Source organism: Salmo trutta, chromosome 6 (assembly GCF_901001165.1).
Source record: "Salmo trutta chromosome 6, fSalTru1.1, whole genome shotgun sequence".
Lineage (NCBI taxonomy): Eukaryota > Metazoa > Chordata > Actinopteri > Salmoniformes > Salmonidae > Salmo > Salmo trutta.
The window spans coordinates 6,328,568-6,346,586 of NC_042962.1; the positions used below are offsets into that span (position 1 = coordinate 6,328,568).

The window sequence follows — 18,019 nt, forward strand, 5'->3', positions numbered from 1 at the left end:
CCTGGTTACCCTGCTTATGGTAAAGGGGATCAGGGTCGCCCCTGGTTACCCTGCTTATGGTAAAGGGGATCAGGGTCGCCCCTGGTTACCCTGCTTATGGTAAAGGGGATCAGGGTCGCCCCTGGTTACCCTGCTTATGGTAAAGGGGATCAGGGTCGCCCCTGGTTACCCTGCTTATGGTAAAGGGGATCAGGGTCGCCCCTGGTTACCCTGCTTATGGTAAAGGGGATCAGGGTCGCCCCTGGTTACCCTGCTTATGGTATAGGGGATCAGGGTCGCCCCTGGTTACCCTGCTTATGGTAAAGGGGATCAGGGTCGCCCCTGGTTACCCTGCTTATGGTAAAGGGGATCAGGGTCGCCCCTGGTTACCCTGCTTATGGTAAAGGGGATCAGGGTCGCCCCTGGTTACCCTGCTTATGGTAAAGGGGATCAGGGTCGCCCCTGGTTACCCTGTTTATGGTAAAGGGGATCAGGGTCGCCCCTGGTTACCCTGCTTATGGTAAAGGGGATCAGGGTCGCCCCTGGTTACCCTGCTTATGGTAAAGGGGATCAGGGTCGCCCCTGGTTACCCTGCTTATGGTAAAGGGGATCAGGGTCGCCCCTGGTTACCCTGCTTATGGTAAAGGGGATCAGGGTCGCCCCTGGTTACCCTGCTTATGGTAAAGGGGATCAGGGTCGCCCCTGGTTACCCTGCTTATGGTAAAGGGGATCAGGGTCGCCCCTGGTTACCCTGCTTATGGTAAAGGGGATCAGGGTCGCCCCTGGTTACCCTGCTTATGGTAAAGGGGATCAGGGTCGCCCCTGGTTACCCTGCTTATGGTAAAGGGGATCAGGGTCGCCCCTGGTTACCCTGCTTATGGTAAAGGGGATCAGGGTCGCCCCTGGTTACCCTGCTTATGGTAAAGGGGATCAGGGTCGCCCCACTCCATACAGTACAGACCAACCACTACATACAGTACAAGCATCAGACATCCACTAGCCCAACAAGAGAACCACCTGGTTTCAGCCCGCCTCCCGCCTGGTTTCAGCCCGCCTCCCGCCTGGTTTCTTCTTCTCTAGAAGAGGGATGGCGGGAGCCTCATAATAACCCATAATGCATCATGTTGCTTGATCATTACGTCCACGCCATCCTAGATGGAGCTAATTAGCAGGACATTACATTGAGTCCATAGGCTCAACAGGACACAGGATAATATACAGAGGCTAGCGGTTTAACCCTGCGCCTCCCTGTTAGAGAGGAGCACAAACCCTGCGCCTCCCCGTTAGAGAGGAGCACAAACCCTGCGCCTCCCGGTTAGAGAGGAGCACAAACCCTGCGCCTCCCGGTTAGAGAGGAGCACAATGGGGTAGAGCCCTGTTCCCACCAGGGACCTCACGCTATACACACTTCTCCCCAGTATAGGGGGGATAGACCCCTATCTGTTGCAACCACCGACCGGGGTCACTTAGATCACAATGGATGAGAGGGAGAGTTTCACCATGAAAACAAGACTACTGGAACAGGACGATTTGCTTAGTTTCACTCACTGTGCAAACATTTAGAGCATAACAACTATGAGATTTGGTAAAAGGAGAAACAACAAAACAACAGCTATAGTATGCTATCTGTAGGGAAGTCATTTTTTTCATTATGCAGGAAACCCATCAGTTTGCTGACAAGAATCTATTTGAGTGGGAAAAGCTTTCCTTTTGTATCAGAGGCCATTTGCAAACAGTGGGGCCTGTCTCCTTGTGGGCCTGCCTGCCACATGAAGCATTTATGGAACAATAAATCACAAAGCCAGCTCACAGAAGGAAGGAGGGATGGAAGAGCGAGAGGTAGAGAGGTAGAGAGGTAGAGAGGTAGAGAGGTAGAGAGGTAGAGAGGAAGGAAGGAAGGAAGTTGGGGTTCCCTCCCCTGGGTTTTGTCCCAAACTTGCCCATTTAAACCCACATCCAAGCTTAGCCAGGTTATGGGAGAACATAGAGACATTCCATAGAATGCTCTGATCCCTATAGCTTATTTTCCTAACAGTCTCCCATTCCCAAGGAAGAGGCCAGGGATGAGGAGTGAGAGAGGAGGCCTGAGGCCAGGGATCAGGAGTGAGAGAGGAGGCCTGAGGCCAGGGATCAGGAGAGAGAGAGGAGGCCTGAGGCCAGGGATCAGGAGTGAGAGAGAGGAGGCCTGAGGCCAGGGATCAGGAGTGAGAGAGGAGGCCTGAGGCCAGGGATCAGGAGTGAGAGAGGAGGCCTGAGGCCAGGGATCAGGAGTGAGAGAGGAGGCCTGAGGCCAGGGATCAGGAGTGAGAGAGGAGGCCTGAGGCCAGGGATCAGGAGTGAGAGAGGAGGCCTGAGGCCAGGGATCAGGAGTGAGAGAGGAGGCCTGAGGCCAGGGATCAGGAGTGAGAGAGGAGGCCTGAGGCCAGGGATCAGGAGTGAGAGAGGAGGCCTGAGGCCAGGGATCAGGAGAGAGAGAGGAGGCCTGAGGCCAGGGATCAGGAGAGAGAGAGAGGAGGCCTGAGGCCAGGGATCAGGAGTGAGAGAGGAGGCCTGAGGCCAGGGATCAGGAGAGAGAGAGGAGGCCTGAGGCCAGGGATCAGGAGTGAGAGAGGAGGCCTGAGGCCAGGGATCAGGAGTGAGAGAGGAGGCCTGAGGCCAGGGATCAGGAGTGAGAGAGAGAGGAGGCCTGAGGCCAGGGATCGGGACTGAGAGAGGAGACCTGACCTGAGGCCAGGGATCGGGACAGAGAGGAGACCTGAGGCCAGGGATCAGGAGTGAGAGAGGAGGCCTGAGGCCAGGGATCAGGAGTGAGAGAGGAGGCCTGAGGCCAGGGATCAGGAGAGAGAGAGGAGGCCTGAGGCCAGGGATCAGGAGTGAGAGAGGAGGCCTGAGGCCAGGGATCGGGACTGAGAGAGGAGACCTGACCTGAGACCAGGGATCAGGAGTGAGAGGGGAGGCCTGAGGCCAGGGATTGGGACTGAGAGAGGAGGCCTGAGACCAGGGATCAGGAGTGAGAGAGGAGGCCTGAGGCCAGGGATCGGGACTGAGAGAGGAGACCTGACCTGAGGCCAGGGATCAGGAGTGAGAGGGGAGGCCTGAGGCCAGGGATCGGGACTGAGAGAGGAGGCCTGAGGCCAGGGATCGGGACTGAGAGAGGAGGCCTGAGGCCAGGGATCGGGACTGAGAGGAGGCCTAAGACTAGGGATCGGGACAGAGAGGCGGCCTAAGACTAGGGATCGGGACAGAGAGGAGGCCTGAGACTAGGGATCGGGACAGAGAGGAGGCCTGAGACTAGGGATCGGGACAGAGAGGAGACCTGAGGCCAGGGATCGGGACTGAGAGAGGAGGCCTGAGGCCAGGGATCGGGACTGAGAGAGGAGGCCTGAGGCCAGGGATCGGGACTGAGAGAGGAGGCCTGAGGCCAGGGATCGGGACTGAGAGAGGAGGCCTGAGGCCAGGAATCGGGACTGAGAGAGGAAGCTGAGGCCAGGAATCGGGACTGAGAGAGGAGGCCTGAGGCCAGGGATCGGGACTGAGAGAGGAGGCCTGAGGCCAGGGATCGGGACAGAGAGAGGAGGACTTGCCTGAGGCCAGGGATCGGGACTGAGAGAGGAGGCCTAAGACTAGGGATCGGGAGTGAGAGAGGAGGCCTTGCCTGAGGCCAGGGATCAGGACAGAGAGAGGAGGCCTAAGACTAGGGATCGGGACAGAGAGGAGGCCTGAGGCCAGGGATTGGGACAGAGAGAGGAGGCCTAAGACTAGGGATCGGGACAGAGAGGAGGCCTTGCCTGCACCCCATTGCCACATTTGAACTTCATTAGCATCCTGGAAACCACTGCATTCCAGCCTGGCTGTGTCTCTTGTTAGGAAGTAGGGTGAAAGCGAGGGAGTGAGTGGGGGATCCATTATAATTCATTCACTATCGAAATGGCACCTCAATACGAAAAAACATTTCTAGCCTCTCCAGACTCTATAGGCAGCTATCTAATGAGTTAGGCATTAAAATAGGCCTTTCTTTCATTAACAGCTGTTGTGTTACTCAAAAGGCCTGAGTGATCCTATGTATGGATCCCCCACTGCCTGAGGGTCCATATCACAGATTCCTATAGCTGTGATTCCACTCAAACAGTAACTTCACACAGCAAAATTAATTACAATGCAATTTGCATTCCATAAGAAAACTCCTTACATAAAAGGTAAGACAATGTTGGGAAATATCCCCCAAATCTCCCTCTATCCCTCTCCCTGGTCCTTTTTGGCCTTTACCAAGTTTGGTCCAGTCATCAATGTGATGGTCTTTACCATGTTTGGTCCAGTCATCAATGTGATGGTCTTTACCATGTTTGGTCCAGTCATCAATGTGATGGCCTTTAGCATTTAGGTCCAGTCATCAATGTGATGGCCTTTACCATGTTTGGTCCAGTCATCAATGTGATGGCCTTTAGCATTTAGGTCCAGTCATCAATGTGATGGCCTTTACCATGTTTGGTCCAGTCATCAATGTGATGGCCTTTAGCATTTAGGTCCAGTCATCAATGTGATGGCCTTTACCATGTTTGGTCCAGTCATCAATGTGATGGCCTTTAGCATTTAGGTCCAGTCATCAATGTGATGGCCTTTACCACGTTTGGTCCAGTCATCAATGTGATGGCCTTTACCACGTCTGGTCCAGTCATCAATGTGATGGCCTTTACCACGTCTGGTCCAGTCATCAATGTGATGGCCTTTACCACGTCTGGTCCAGTCATCAACGTGATGGACTTTACCACGTTTGGTCCAGTCATCAATGTGATGGCCTTTAGCATTTAGGTCCAGTCATCAATGTGATGGCCTTTACCACGTTTGGTCCAGTCATCAATGTGATGGCCTTTACCACGTTTGGTCCAGTCATCAACGTGATGGCCTTTACCACGTTTGGTCCAGTCATCAATGTGATGGCCTTTAGCATTTAGGTCCAGTCATCAATGGTGATGGCCTTTACCACGTTTGGTCCAGTCATCAATATGATGGCCTTTACCACGTTTGGTCCAGTCATCAATGTGATGGTCTTTACCACGTCTGGTCCAGTCATCAATGTGATGGTCTTTACCACGTCTGGTCCAGTCATCAATGTGATGGTCTTTACCACGTCTGGTCCAGTCATCAATGTGATGGCCTTTACCACGTTTGGTCCAGTCATCAACGTGATGGCCTTTACCACGTTTGGTCCAGTCATCAACATGATGGCCTTTAGCACGTCTGCACCGTTATCTTTATGCACACTGGCTGCTCCTCATTCAGGCCCCAGGCGGCTAAAGTTTCTCTCAACCCCAGAGACATGTTTTCTCCCTGTGATCTTCGGGCAACTAGCTTATGATGTCCTCAAGCACAAACCTTTCAGTTGAAACTCCTTATCAATACAGTGTACTGTCAAACTACTGTAGGGCTCTGTTGTTCTACTTGACCTTTCAACTCCCTTAATTGTGTTAAACAGTGTTGGGATGGCGACTTGGGAGACATATCTGCGAGATGGAATCTTGTATCTCCTGTCCAGCTTGTTGATCATCTTCTTGAAGCAGTTTTTTGCTGACTGTGTAAATAGGAACCAGGTCTTTGGCCTCGGTCATTTCTATGGGTCTGTGGGATGTTTTTTTATGTAGGGAGTTGCAATGAAAACACTTCGGCAATCAATGCCTGTTTAATGTAGATGGCTGGTTGTCGCTGAGGGGCTTTTTTCACCTTGCAATCGTTGTAAAGTAGGGGATGGTTCTTCTTCAAATTGATTGAATAAATGTGTCGTGTTGCCTCTTGTCGTCGCCACAACTCTGAGACACTTTTTGCACAACACTTACATTTAGTTGACATCGGTTCGCCTGTAGCCCGAAATAATGCCATACCACTAAAGATGCTCCCTTCTTCGGCACCAAATGGACTTTCTCGTCAGAACGAGCAGCACTCATTTTTCCGACCCTCACTGTGAAGCCCTTTTCTCTCCTCACCAGCATCTAACTGAGCACTCTTAATAAGTGGAGACAATTGTGATTGACCAGCACGTGCATGCCATGCAGAGAGTGTGAGAGCCCACTTGTGATTGGTCAGCATCCTCTGTGCATGTAGAGAATCTAGCCCATCTCATTGCAGGAGGCACCACAGTCTAGTTGTTGTTGTATTAACAGTGTCAAAGGGAGGATTTTGCACATGTCAATATCACAATTTAGACCTGAATTCAATAAATCGTGCAGCCCTAGGACAAAAACCTGTTCTACAGTGTTACTGTGATGAGTTGGGTCACTAACAGTCTCTGTGGTAGACAAACACCTGTTCACAGTGTTACTGAGATGAGATGGGTCTCTAACAGTCTCTGTGGTAGACAAACACCTGTTCTACAGTGTTACTGAGATGAGATGGGTCACTAACAGTCTCTGTGGTAGACAAACACCTGTTCTACAGTGTTACTGAGATGATGGGTCACTAACAGTCTTGTCTCTGTGTCTGTTTGTCAACCAGATCACCAAGACTGTCTTTACCAGGTGGTCCATGAGCGTCTGGGGGAGCTTCTGCGTGTGCTGAAGGCCGTCATCAACAAACACCAGACCCTCAACTCTGTCGACATCCTCAGTGCTGCAGGCACCGTCATCGCACAGGTCAAAGGTGAGCAGCACTCGCTAGGGCATATAAACACGTTTCACACACACCCTGTCTCCGTTTCTCCCTATCTCCCTCTCTTACATGGCTCACACACCCTGACTCCGTGTCTCCCTCTCTTACATGGTTCACACACACCCTGTCTCCGTTTCTCCCTCTCTTACATGGCTCACACACACCCTGTCTCTTTGTCTCCCTGTCTCTTTGTCTCCCTGTCACTCTAATTCTGTCTCTCTAATTCTGTCTCTCTAATTCTGTCTCTCTAATTGTGTCTCTTTGTCTCCCTGTCTCTCTGTCTCTCTAATTATGTCTCTATTTCTGTCTCCCTGTCTCTCTAATTCTGTCTCTCTAATTATGTCTCTCTAATTCTGTCTCCCTGTCTCCCTGACACTCTGTCTCCTTGACACTGTCTCCCTGTCTCTCTAATTCTGTCTCCCTGTCTCCCTGACACTCTGTCTCCCTGTCTCTCTGTCTAACAGCTTACACTCTGCAGTCCTAACTCCCTCAGCCGGTTAGGTCTGGAGGAAGGTTTGTGTTCAAAGCATTACAGGGACAGTATTTATGTCTCTGTAGCACAACTAGGGGTTGTATTTGCAGCAGGTCTTTGGGGATGAATTGACTTTAAACTTTGCTCAAATATCACCCACAGCATGGATTCAAACCCCCGACTTATAAATACAGAACATTTTATTATTGTCATTTAAAAAAAATCTGAATTCCTATAGGTCGTTATCAACAAAACGTCACAATAGCATTCAATGTGACTGCTGGGGGGGGGCATGGAGACCCCCAGCTCCGCTACAACCATTGTCAACTACTGTACGTGCCGTTTTCAAGGGATTGTTTTAATACATGTTGTAACTATTTTGGTTTTAATATCATCACCTCTTGAAGAGCAGAGTCAGAACTACACAGTTCAGATTATTCCACATTTATGATCTATCATCAGAGTTATACAGCAAGTCACTGCATGATTTATGATCTATCAGAGTTATACAGCAAGTCACTGCATACTATATGATCTATCATCAGTTACACAGCAAGTCACTGCATGATTTATGATCTATCATCAGAGTTATACAGCAAGTCACTGCATGATTTATGATCTATCAGAGTTATACAGCAAGTCACTGCATACTATATGATCTATCATCAGAGTTACACAGCAATCAGTAAATATCAATTGATCATGTATTTGCAGATATGTGAGGGTAGCCAGATCCATGTAGCTAGCTAGCTAAGTAAACATGTCATTTAGCTTGCTTCATCAGAGATTTTTATTTATTTATTTATTTAATAATAATATTATTTAGCTAGGCAAGTCAGTTAAGAACAAATTCTTATTTACAATGACGGCCTACACGATGCAGGGCCAATTTTGCGCTGCCCTATGGGACTCCCAATCACGGCCGGTTGTGATACAGCCTGGAATCAAACCAGGGTGTCTGTAGTGACGCCTCTAACACTGAGATGCAGTGCCTTAGACCACTGCACCACTCGGGAGCTCCAAGTTTAGTCTTTTGGAAAGAGCTTGAAATGGGCAAGTCCTCGTCCTGGTAAAGTTGTCAGTCAGACTACTGTCATCGCCACTATAGATGGCAAGCAAATCAAACACTACCTAGAAAGAGGCCTCTAGTTTATCCCCCTGAAAGTTAGCTTGTTAACTAACTATATTGACGTGGTCCGTCAATCAATGTAGCCTATCATATCTGTCAGCAGCAATCGCCATTAAACACTATTTAAAAACAATGCTGAAAAGGGATAATGTTAGCTAACTTTGCTAGGTAGGCCTTCGTTGGTTGGAGAAAAAAGTACATTTGGTCTACGTACCACTATGTTTAGCCAACTGTACAATGTTTCTACTGGTAGCTTACAAAGTAAACATTATCAGCTAACAGTAACCTTATATCGACCAATGTGCCCTTCTGCTGCTTGTCAGGCAGAGCCCACAAAGGATGGGAACTTAACCTAAACCACTTATACTTGTCAGGTATTATTTTATATCACTCAAATATCCAATTAATGATGAACAATATTGAGCGATATCGCGAGGCTAACATCACATATCTGAAATTACATGATCAATTGATGATTACTGATAGATCATAAATCATGCAGTGACTTGCTGTATAACTCTGATAGATCATAAATCATGCAGTGACTTGCTGTGTAACTGATGATAGATCATAAATCATGCAGTGACTTGCTGTATAACTCTGATAGATCATAAATCATGCAGTGACTTGCTGTGTAACTGATGATAGATCATAAATCATGCAGTAACTTGCTGTGTAACTCTGATGGAGCTAAATGTGGAATAATATCACGTGTAGTTCTGACTATGTTCTTCAGTAGGTGATGGTATTACAACTGAAGAGTATATGTATTTTGTTAACAATGCCTTGAGAAACGGCACGAAGTTGTCATTTAGTTTGAGCGGCGCTGCGGGTTTCCTTGCCCCCCAGCAGGCAAATCGAAAGCTCCGCACCTTATTGTGACATTATATTGATGACCTATTTAAACCACCCACACAGGAAAAAATATAATTTAAAATATTTGAAATGTATATTAGTGCGTGACATACATTTGTAAATGTATTCGGAATACATACATTTGCATGGAAATATAATATTTGGCCATTTAAAAAAAAAAAAAAAGAATGTTCACTTTTTTTTTGTGGTAGGAAGGGAGAGGAGTGTGTTTGACTCAAATACTCTTTAATAAGTCTTTGTGCTTTGTCTTTCTGTCCTGATGGAACATGAATAATTCCTCTCCACTCCTTCCTTCTCCCAGAGATTATGATCAGCCACGGAGGGCAATTCTTTACTTGGCCTGTGCACAAGAATCTCAGTGTAGAGTTTAACTTGGCTCAATTTGCATTGCAAAGCAGACTGGTTTGGCTGCATACTTTTTGGCAGAGCAAAGCATGGTGACACTCTGACCTGGGGAAAAAAGGCTGGGGAGGTTGTGTGTGTGTGTTATCAATATCTCTTTTTTCCTTCCACTCTAAATCTATTCTTGTTGAACCCAAGTGGATCCCAAGGCTTGGTTTACACCTCGGTATGCAACCTGGGTTCATTTCAAGCAGAACTGAAGGAACTATTGTGTGTTGGTAGGACAGAGACGGAGTGAACGTTAGGACCGAGTTTGGGAAACCCTGCCGTACGTAGTTATAAGAGGCCAGTAAAGGTGTGGTTACAATGAGAAAATGAATTAAATGTATACAAAGAGAATACGTAGTCCATTATGAAAAGTCTAGTATCACCCATCAGCTAAGATATGTCCTTCTCAGATACCTTATCACATAACATCTATCACCATGACCTGAATGAAGACATGGCACATGAGATGTCCTTTTCCCCTTTTACATCTGTTCAATCTAGGATTGCAACATTCCAGTAGCTTTCCCAAAATGTCCAGAAATCCTGGTTGGCAGGAAATCTGGACATCTGGAAGGCTGTAACCAGGATTTCGGAAAAACGTGGACATTTTGAGATGGTAGTGAAATTCTGCAACCATTGTCCAGTCACATCATGTATATGGGTCTCTGATGGATTCACAATCCCATGATGCACCCTCTGTCCAGATGCCTCCTATAGCTTGATGCCTCCTGTAGCCCGATGCCTCCTGTAGCCCGATGCCTCCTGTAGCCCGATGCCTCCTATAACCTGATGCCTGTGTCCTGGCTAAGTCGTGTGTTGTATGTTTGCTCCCATCAATATCTGTTTTGTCAGCCAGCTTCCCCCTGCACCGGGCCGAGAGGTGGAGTTGATTAATGTTCGTTCAGTAGTGTTGTGCTTTCAAAGTGAAAACATTGTCGTTTTTGCCTGTAACATCCACGATTGGACTGTGGTTGGACAGAGAGAGTGCTAGCATTGTTTTCTAGTGAGCTTCAGGATGTCCTGTGTTGGGGGCAGGAGAGGAGGGGGGAGGACGTAACTGCCAGATAGACGCATCGATAGCGTCCAATGTCATGTAGCTAGCTAGCTGGGTTCACAGACAGACCCTCCCGGGACCAAACTACCTGGAACCACTAACTGTACTGTGCTGTTTGAGAGGGTCACTCACATCGAAGCTTCTGGAACTAATGGAATCGCCTTAAACCCTGTATGGGAGACGCTTCACCACTCTTCCCTGGAAAGATGAGTTTTTGGATGCTCGAAAGGAGGTAAAGGAAGAGATGTCTGCTTCCTTTTCCCCTGTGGCCGTTGGAGAAAGCTTTAGCACATTAAACAGGCTGTAGATCAGCTTGACCACTAGAGGTAATTCCCCTTTGGAACTTCTGAACCACAAAATACCAACTGACCAAGGAGTGGTTCTAGGGTCAAGGAGTGGTTCTAGGGTCATGGAGTGGTTCTAGGGTCATGGAGTGGTTCTAGGGTCATGGAGTGGTTCTAGGGTCATGGAGTGGTTCTAGGGTCATGGAGTGGTTCTAGGGTCAAGGAGTGGTTCTAGGGTCAAGGAGTGGTTCTAGGGTCAAGGAGTGGTTCTAGGGTCAAGGAGTGGTTCTAGCGTCAAGGAGTGGTTCTAGCATCAAGGAGTGGTCGTACCGTACAGCCAGGAATACCGACAGAGAAGAGCGAGAGAGAGAAGTTCTTGAAAGCAGACTGGATGCTAAGAGTTCAGCCACTGGAAGGGAAGCCTGGTTTTGTGTGTGTGTGTGTGTGTGTGTGTGTGTGTGACTGGAGAGTTCATCTTGTGGTAGACAGGAAGCCTGCACTGTGAGAGCATAGGGAGCTGCTGTTCTCTCTCTCTCTCTGGGTCTCCAAAATCCTTTATCGCTCGAAGAGAAATCTAAAATGGAAAACCATTTGTGACCTCTGAGGAAAACGTGTGGTTTATGTGGTGAGCTCTTGTACTGCTGAATGTTTAAACTAATTGGAACTAAGTCTCCAACTAACTACAACATTCAACCTGGACTACCGATCGTTTAACTAGAGCGTTCAAATAACTTAGACGTTAAGGAGGACAACTCAAAGAACTGTGTGGTAAGAAGAACAAGAGGAAGTGCTTTCTAGGAGCCTCTTTCCTTGGATCATTCTCTTGATCTCCTGCTCTAGACATCTCCATTGTTAGGCAGAGAGGAGAGAGACCTCCTGGTCTCTAGACATCTCCATTGTTAGGCAGAGAGGAGAGAGACCTCCTGGTCTCTAGACATCTCCATTGTTAGGCAGAGAGGAGAGAGACCTCCTGGTCTCTAGACATCTCCATTGTTAGGCAGAGAGGAGAGAGGCCTCCTGGTCTCTAGACATCTCCATTGTTAGGCAGAGAGGCCTCCTGGTCTCTAGACATCTCCATTGTTAGGCAGAGAGGCCTCCTGGTCTATAGACATCTCCATTGTTAGGCAGAGAGGAGAGAGGCCTCCTGGTCTATAGACATCTCCATTGTTAGGCAGAGAGGAGAGAGACCTCCTGGTCTATAGACATCTCCATTGTTAGGCAGAGAGGAGAGAGACCTCCTGGTCTCTAGACATCTCCATTGTTAGGCAGAGAGGAGAGAGACCTCCTGGTCTCTAGACATCTCCATTGTTAGGCAGAGAGGAGAGAGGCCTCCTGGTCTATAGACATCTCCATTGTTAGGCAGAGAGGAGAGAGACCTCCTGGTCTCTAGACATCTCCATTGTTAGGCAGAGAGGAGAGAGACCTCCTGGTCTATAGACATCTCCATTGTTAGGCAGAGAGGAGAGAGACCTCCTGGTCTATAGACATCTCCATTGTTAGGCAGAGAGGAGAGAGACCTCCTGGTCTCTAGACATCTCCATTGTTAGGCAGAGAGGAGAGAGACCTCCTGGTCTCTAGACATCTCCATTGTTAGGCAGAGAGGAGAGAGACCTCCTGGTCTCTAGACATCTCCATTGTTAGGCAGAGAGGAGAGAGACCTCCTGGTCTCTAGACATCTCCATTGTTAGGCAGAGAGGAGAGAGGACGTCGACAGCCTGGGGGAATGGCATCACTGGGATTACATACCAAGGGCCCTTAGGGAGCTCCCATAGAGCTTTGTTCAAAAGTAGTCTACTATATAGGGAATAGGGTGCCATTTCAGACGCTGGACAGCGCTGCCTGCTCTAATCCTGGTTTATTTTCTCTCCTCCCCAGTGGGACTGGGACAGGAAGTTTATTGTGGAGAATGATTATAGACCTATTTACATTGGTCTTTTTCCCCGTTCTCTTTTTCTGTCATCACTCTGTTTAGACTCAAGGCAGGAAGGAAACTGTGGCCTTTCCAGATTACACTTCAGTCAAATCTCTACTCTTTGTAAAATCTCTGCAGTTTCAGTCAAATATATACTGATTTAGTCAAATCTCTGCAGTTTCAGTCAAATATATACTGATTTAGTCAAATCTCTGCAGTTTCAGTCAAATATATACTGATTTAGTCAAATCTCTGCAGTTTCAGTCAAATATATACTGATTTAGTCAAATCTCTGCAGTTTCAGTCAAATATATACTGATTTAGTCAAATCTCTGCTTTTTCAGGCCTAACTACTCTGATTAAGTGTTTTAGGGATAAATGACCGTTGGTTTCTCATGACTCATGTTATGTAGACTCTCAATTTGTATTGCAACATATTTGGATAATGATGAGTATCATGTTCATGTTGGATATCCTGTTGAGGATCTTATCCCGATCTTATCCCGGTATTGGGATTCATTGTCATGTGACCATGGCGGGGAATTCAAAACTGCAAGAGTAATCATTTCAAAAAATCAAATAATCAACTATTTTCCTCCATTTGAAAGATATATCTCCTAAATCTAACCACGCTGTCCGATTTTCAGAGGCATTACGGAGAATGCATAAAGTTAGGTTATGTGAGGAGAGTACATTGACAATAGCTGCGTGTAATGTTTAGCCAATTCAAAGAAGGGCATCAACAGACAGAAAACTAGCTAGAATTATGCACTTACCTTTGACAATCTGCATCAGATGACACTCATAGGACATTATGTTATACAATACATGCATTTTTAGTTCCATCAAGTTCATATTTATATCCAAAAACAGCATTTACAGTCGCGGTGAAATTCAGAATTTTTTTCGGCTCGAATGCACCCAGTGAATCCAGCATTACAAATCACGGAATTACTATTCGAAAACATTGGTAAATTATAATATTGTCATTCAAAGAATAATATATTATCATCTCGTAATTGCTACCGAATGGCCAGATCTCAAAATAACTTTACTGGGAAATCACATTTTGCATAAACTGGGTACTATGCTAACAACAATGAGCTATATGCTAAGCTAAGCTAAGCTATACCGTTAGCATTAGCATCATCTAATATCGATAATAACATTCTAAATATCCCCTTACCTTTGATTATCTCCATCAGAAGGCGCTGCCAGAGATCCCAGGTCCAGAACAAATGTGGTTTCTTTTGACAAAGTTCATAATTTATGTCCAAATAGGTAGGTTCAGTAGGCTCCCACAAAATGAGGTGGGCAGTGTAAAGTCACGTCGAAAAGCTAAAGAAAACCTAGTAAATAATCTATTTACGTTTGTTTAAACATGTCAAACGTTGTTTAGCACTAATCTTTTGTTCCATTTTTAACGTGAAACATCAGTAAACATCAGTAATATTTTCACACAACCTATCAAGTGTCTAGAATAAACGATAATGACAAAGGCACTCTTCTCAGATTCATGCGCAGGCGCAAAAAATGAAGTGATGACGTGTCAACTTGTAAGCTTTCTAATTCGGTCTGTATTCATGACAGATGCTTCCAACAACTTTCTAAAGATCGTTGACATCTAGTGGAAGCAGTAGGAGTTGCGAACTGAATCCTTTCTCACTGTGGTATCTTTAAAACAATGACACTAAATAGTACAGTCACAGAATTCTCATTTTTTTTAATCTATTTTTCACAGGTTTTTGCCTGCAATATGAGTTTTGTTATACTTACAGACACCATTCAAACTGTTTTAGAAAATTCAGAGTGTTTTCTATCCGAATGTGTTAATAATATGCATATCCTAGCTTCTGAGTTGGTGTAGGAGGCAGTTAAAAATGGGCACATATTTCTTTCAAAATTCTCAATACTGCCCCCGTGGCCCGTAGAGGATATATACTGAACAAAAATATAAATGCAACATGTAAAATGTTGGTCCCATGTTTCATGAGCTGAAATAGAATATATTTTTTTGTAAATACTTACTTACAAAAACCTTATTTCTCTCAAATTTTGTGCACAAATGTCTTTACTTCTCTGTTAGTGAGCATTTCTCGTTTGCCAAGATAATCCTTCCACCTGACAGGTGTGGAATATCAAGAAGCTGATGAAACAGCATGATCGTTACACAGGTGCACCTTGTGCTGGGGGACAATAAAAGGCCACTCTAAAATGTGCAGTTTTGTCACACAACGCAATGCCTCAGATGTCTCAAGTTTTGAGGGAGCATGCAATTGGCATGCTGACTGCAGGAATTACCACTAGGGCTGTTGCCAGATAATTGAATGTTCATTTATCTACCATAAGCCGCCTCTAACATCATTTTAGAGAATTTGGCTGTACGTCCAACCGGCCTCACAACCGCAGACCACATGTAACCACGCCAGCCCAGGACCTACACATCCGGCTTCTTCACCTGCGGGATTGTCTGACATGCTGACCAGCGTTGCAAAATAAATGTACACATACATGTTATTCAATCATTGCACCTACACTGCTCAGGGGCGTCAACGAACGTCTGCATGGCCAGGCGCTAAAATAGAAATTGGTCCTGCCTCTCCCATCTCCTCATTGGTTTTTTAGGAGCATACACTGACGTGCCATCTCCTCATTGGTTATACCCACGTGGGTGACTGAAAGATGAACTGAGGTCCACACTCCGGTCGGTTGTAGTAATGCTGTAAAGTTGGTTGCCAACCACCATATAAAGTCTAAAGGAGAAAAAGAAGGAAGGAGGAGAGATGACGAGAAACAAATACGGTTTACTGTTTAATCTGTGGATTAATTGTCAGAGTTAGAGGACCTTGTGCATTTCAGGTAAAATAACAACCCAATGTTTATATACCAGGACAAATTAGCTAGCAACAGCAAGCTAACTAGCTAAATTGCCATAAATGTTGAATGCTTTTTGACCTGTCCCCAAATTAATATAATTGGTTCAGAGTTTTGATATTTCAACCTGCATGTCCTGATCGCTTCTGGTGTGGGTGAACAAAATCAACTTGCGTGCATTGGCCCACGCGGACGGACGCACGCGTGCAGTTTGGTTAGCATGTGAGACAGCCACCCAGACAGCTGATGAAACTGATGAATCTTTCAGTCTGTAATAAATCCCTTTTGTGGGGAAAAACTGGTGTCTCCACCCATCGCTGCGCCCCTGCCCAGTGATATGAAATCCATAGATTAGGGCATAATGAATTTATATGAACTGTAAAATCGTTGAAATTATTGCATATTGCGTTTTATATTTTTGTTCAGTATTCATGTATTCTTTTAACGTACATTTGACATCCGGAACATACTGTAGATATCATGTCAGTTATTTAGTTTCACAGCCAAACTTTCTTTATCCCTTTTGACAGGTGTTAACTTCAAAGACGTGAACGAAGAGAACAAGCAGAAGCTTTTCGGAGAGATATACACTTCTATCGACACACTGGCATTCACCTTTGGAAATATGTAAGTATTAGTGGCTTGTTAGTGATTTATTAGTGGTATATTAGTATGTTAGTGGTATATTAGTATGTTAGTGGTATATTAGTATGTTAGTGGTATATTAGTATGTTAGTGGTATATTAGTATGTTAGTATGTTAGTGGTATATTAGTATGTTAGTGGTATATTAGTATGTTAGTGGTATATTAGTATGTTAGTGGTATGTTAGTATGTTAGTGGTATATTAGTATGTTAGTGGTATATTAGTATGTTAGTGGTATGTTAGTATGTTAGTGGTATATTAGTATGTTAGTGGTATGTTAGTGGTATATTAGTGTGTTAGTGGTATATTAGTATGTTAGTGGCATATTAGTATGTTAGTGGTATATTAGTATGTTAGTGGCATATTAGTGTGTTAGTAGTATGTTAGTGGTATAGTAGTATGTTAGTGGTATAGTAGTATGTTAGTGGCATATTAGTATGTTAGTGGTATATTAGTATGTTAGTGGCATATTAGTATGTTAGTGGCATATTAGTATGTTAGTGGCATATTAGTATGTTAGTGGTATATTAGTATGTTAGTGGTATATTAGTATGTTAGTGATATATTAATATATTAGTGATATATTAATATATTAGTGATATATTGGTATGTTAGTGATATATTAGTGATATATTAATATATTAGTGATATATTAGTATTTTAGTGGTTTATTAGTGATATATTATTATGTTAGTGATATGTTAGTGATATATTAATATATTAGTATGTTAGTGGTATATTAATGATTTAATGATATATTATTATGTTAGTGATATGTTAGTGATTTAGTGATATATTATTATGTTAGTGATATGTTAGTGATATTAGTTGTATGTTAGTGATATGAGTGATATGCTAGTGATATTAGTATATTAGTGATGTTAGTATATTAGTGATGTTAGTATATTAGTGATATGTTGGTGATAATAGTGATATGTTGGTGATAATAGTGATATTAGTGGTATGTTAGTTATATTAGTGATATTAGTATATTAGGGATATTAGTATATTAGTGATATTAGTATATTAGTGATATGTTAGTTATATTAGTATATTAGTGATATGTTAGTGATATTAGTATATTAGGGATATTAGTATATTAGTGATATGTTAGTGATATTAGTATATTAGTGATATGTTAGTGATATTAGTATATTAGTGATAAATGCAGTTGCTTTGTTTTTCTGACTCTTCAAACTATATTTGATATTGTCTTCATACCAAGTATTTCCATCACCATAATACATAAATGCAGTGAGAACAGACATCCTTGTCTTACACCCCTCAAAGGTCATATTCTCAACCTTAAGACTATATATCATTACATAATGGCTGCCTGTGTTGGCTCTCACAGAGAGAGAGGTTTTTAGGTTTTATTTATTCGCACCAAAGAAAAGAAGTGAAAGAAAAAACAGTACAGATACAACAACAAAAATGTTGTGAAAACGGTGTGCAGGTGAGGTTGGAAATCCCAAAAGGGCTGATATGAAAACCACACCACAAATATAAGTTTAAAAAAAGTTTGTTCAATCAGTTAAGCAAAGCATATTAATTTATAATTGTACATAATATACTCAGTAAACAAGAAAAAACATGTTTTATTATGTGTGTGTGTGCGCATGTGTGTGAGAGTTAGCCTACAATTCAGGCCTGGTCAACTCCAGTCTTCACAGATCTTCATTGTAAAGGGTTTAAACACTGTTTCCCACGCTGAACTATAAACAATTAATGAACATACACCAGTAGAACGGTCGTTAAGACCGTA

At 44.5% G+C, this 18,019-nt stretch overlaps 1 protein-coding gene across 3 annotated transcripts in view; it reads left to right on the top strand.

Moving 5' to 3' along the window:
- The window catches only part of LOC115195349 (rho GTPase-activating protein 29), a 73,176-nt gene that overhangs the window by 26,137 nt on the left and 29,020 nt on the right, over positions 1-18,019 (top strand). For all 3 annotated transcript variants that reach the window (XM_029755126.1, XM_029755127.1, XM_029755128.1), the window contains 2 exons: positions 6,466-6,609; positions 16,140-16,236. In XM_029755126.1, the coding sequence (XP_029610986.1) occupies positions 6,466-6,609; positions 16,140-16,236 (241 nt within the window). The remainder of the gene's footprint in view (positions 1-6,465; positions 6,610-16,139; positions 16,237-18,019) is intronic.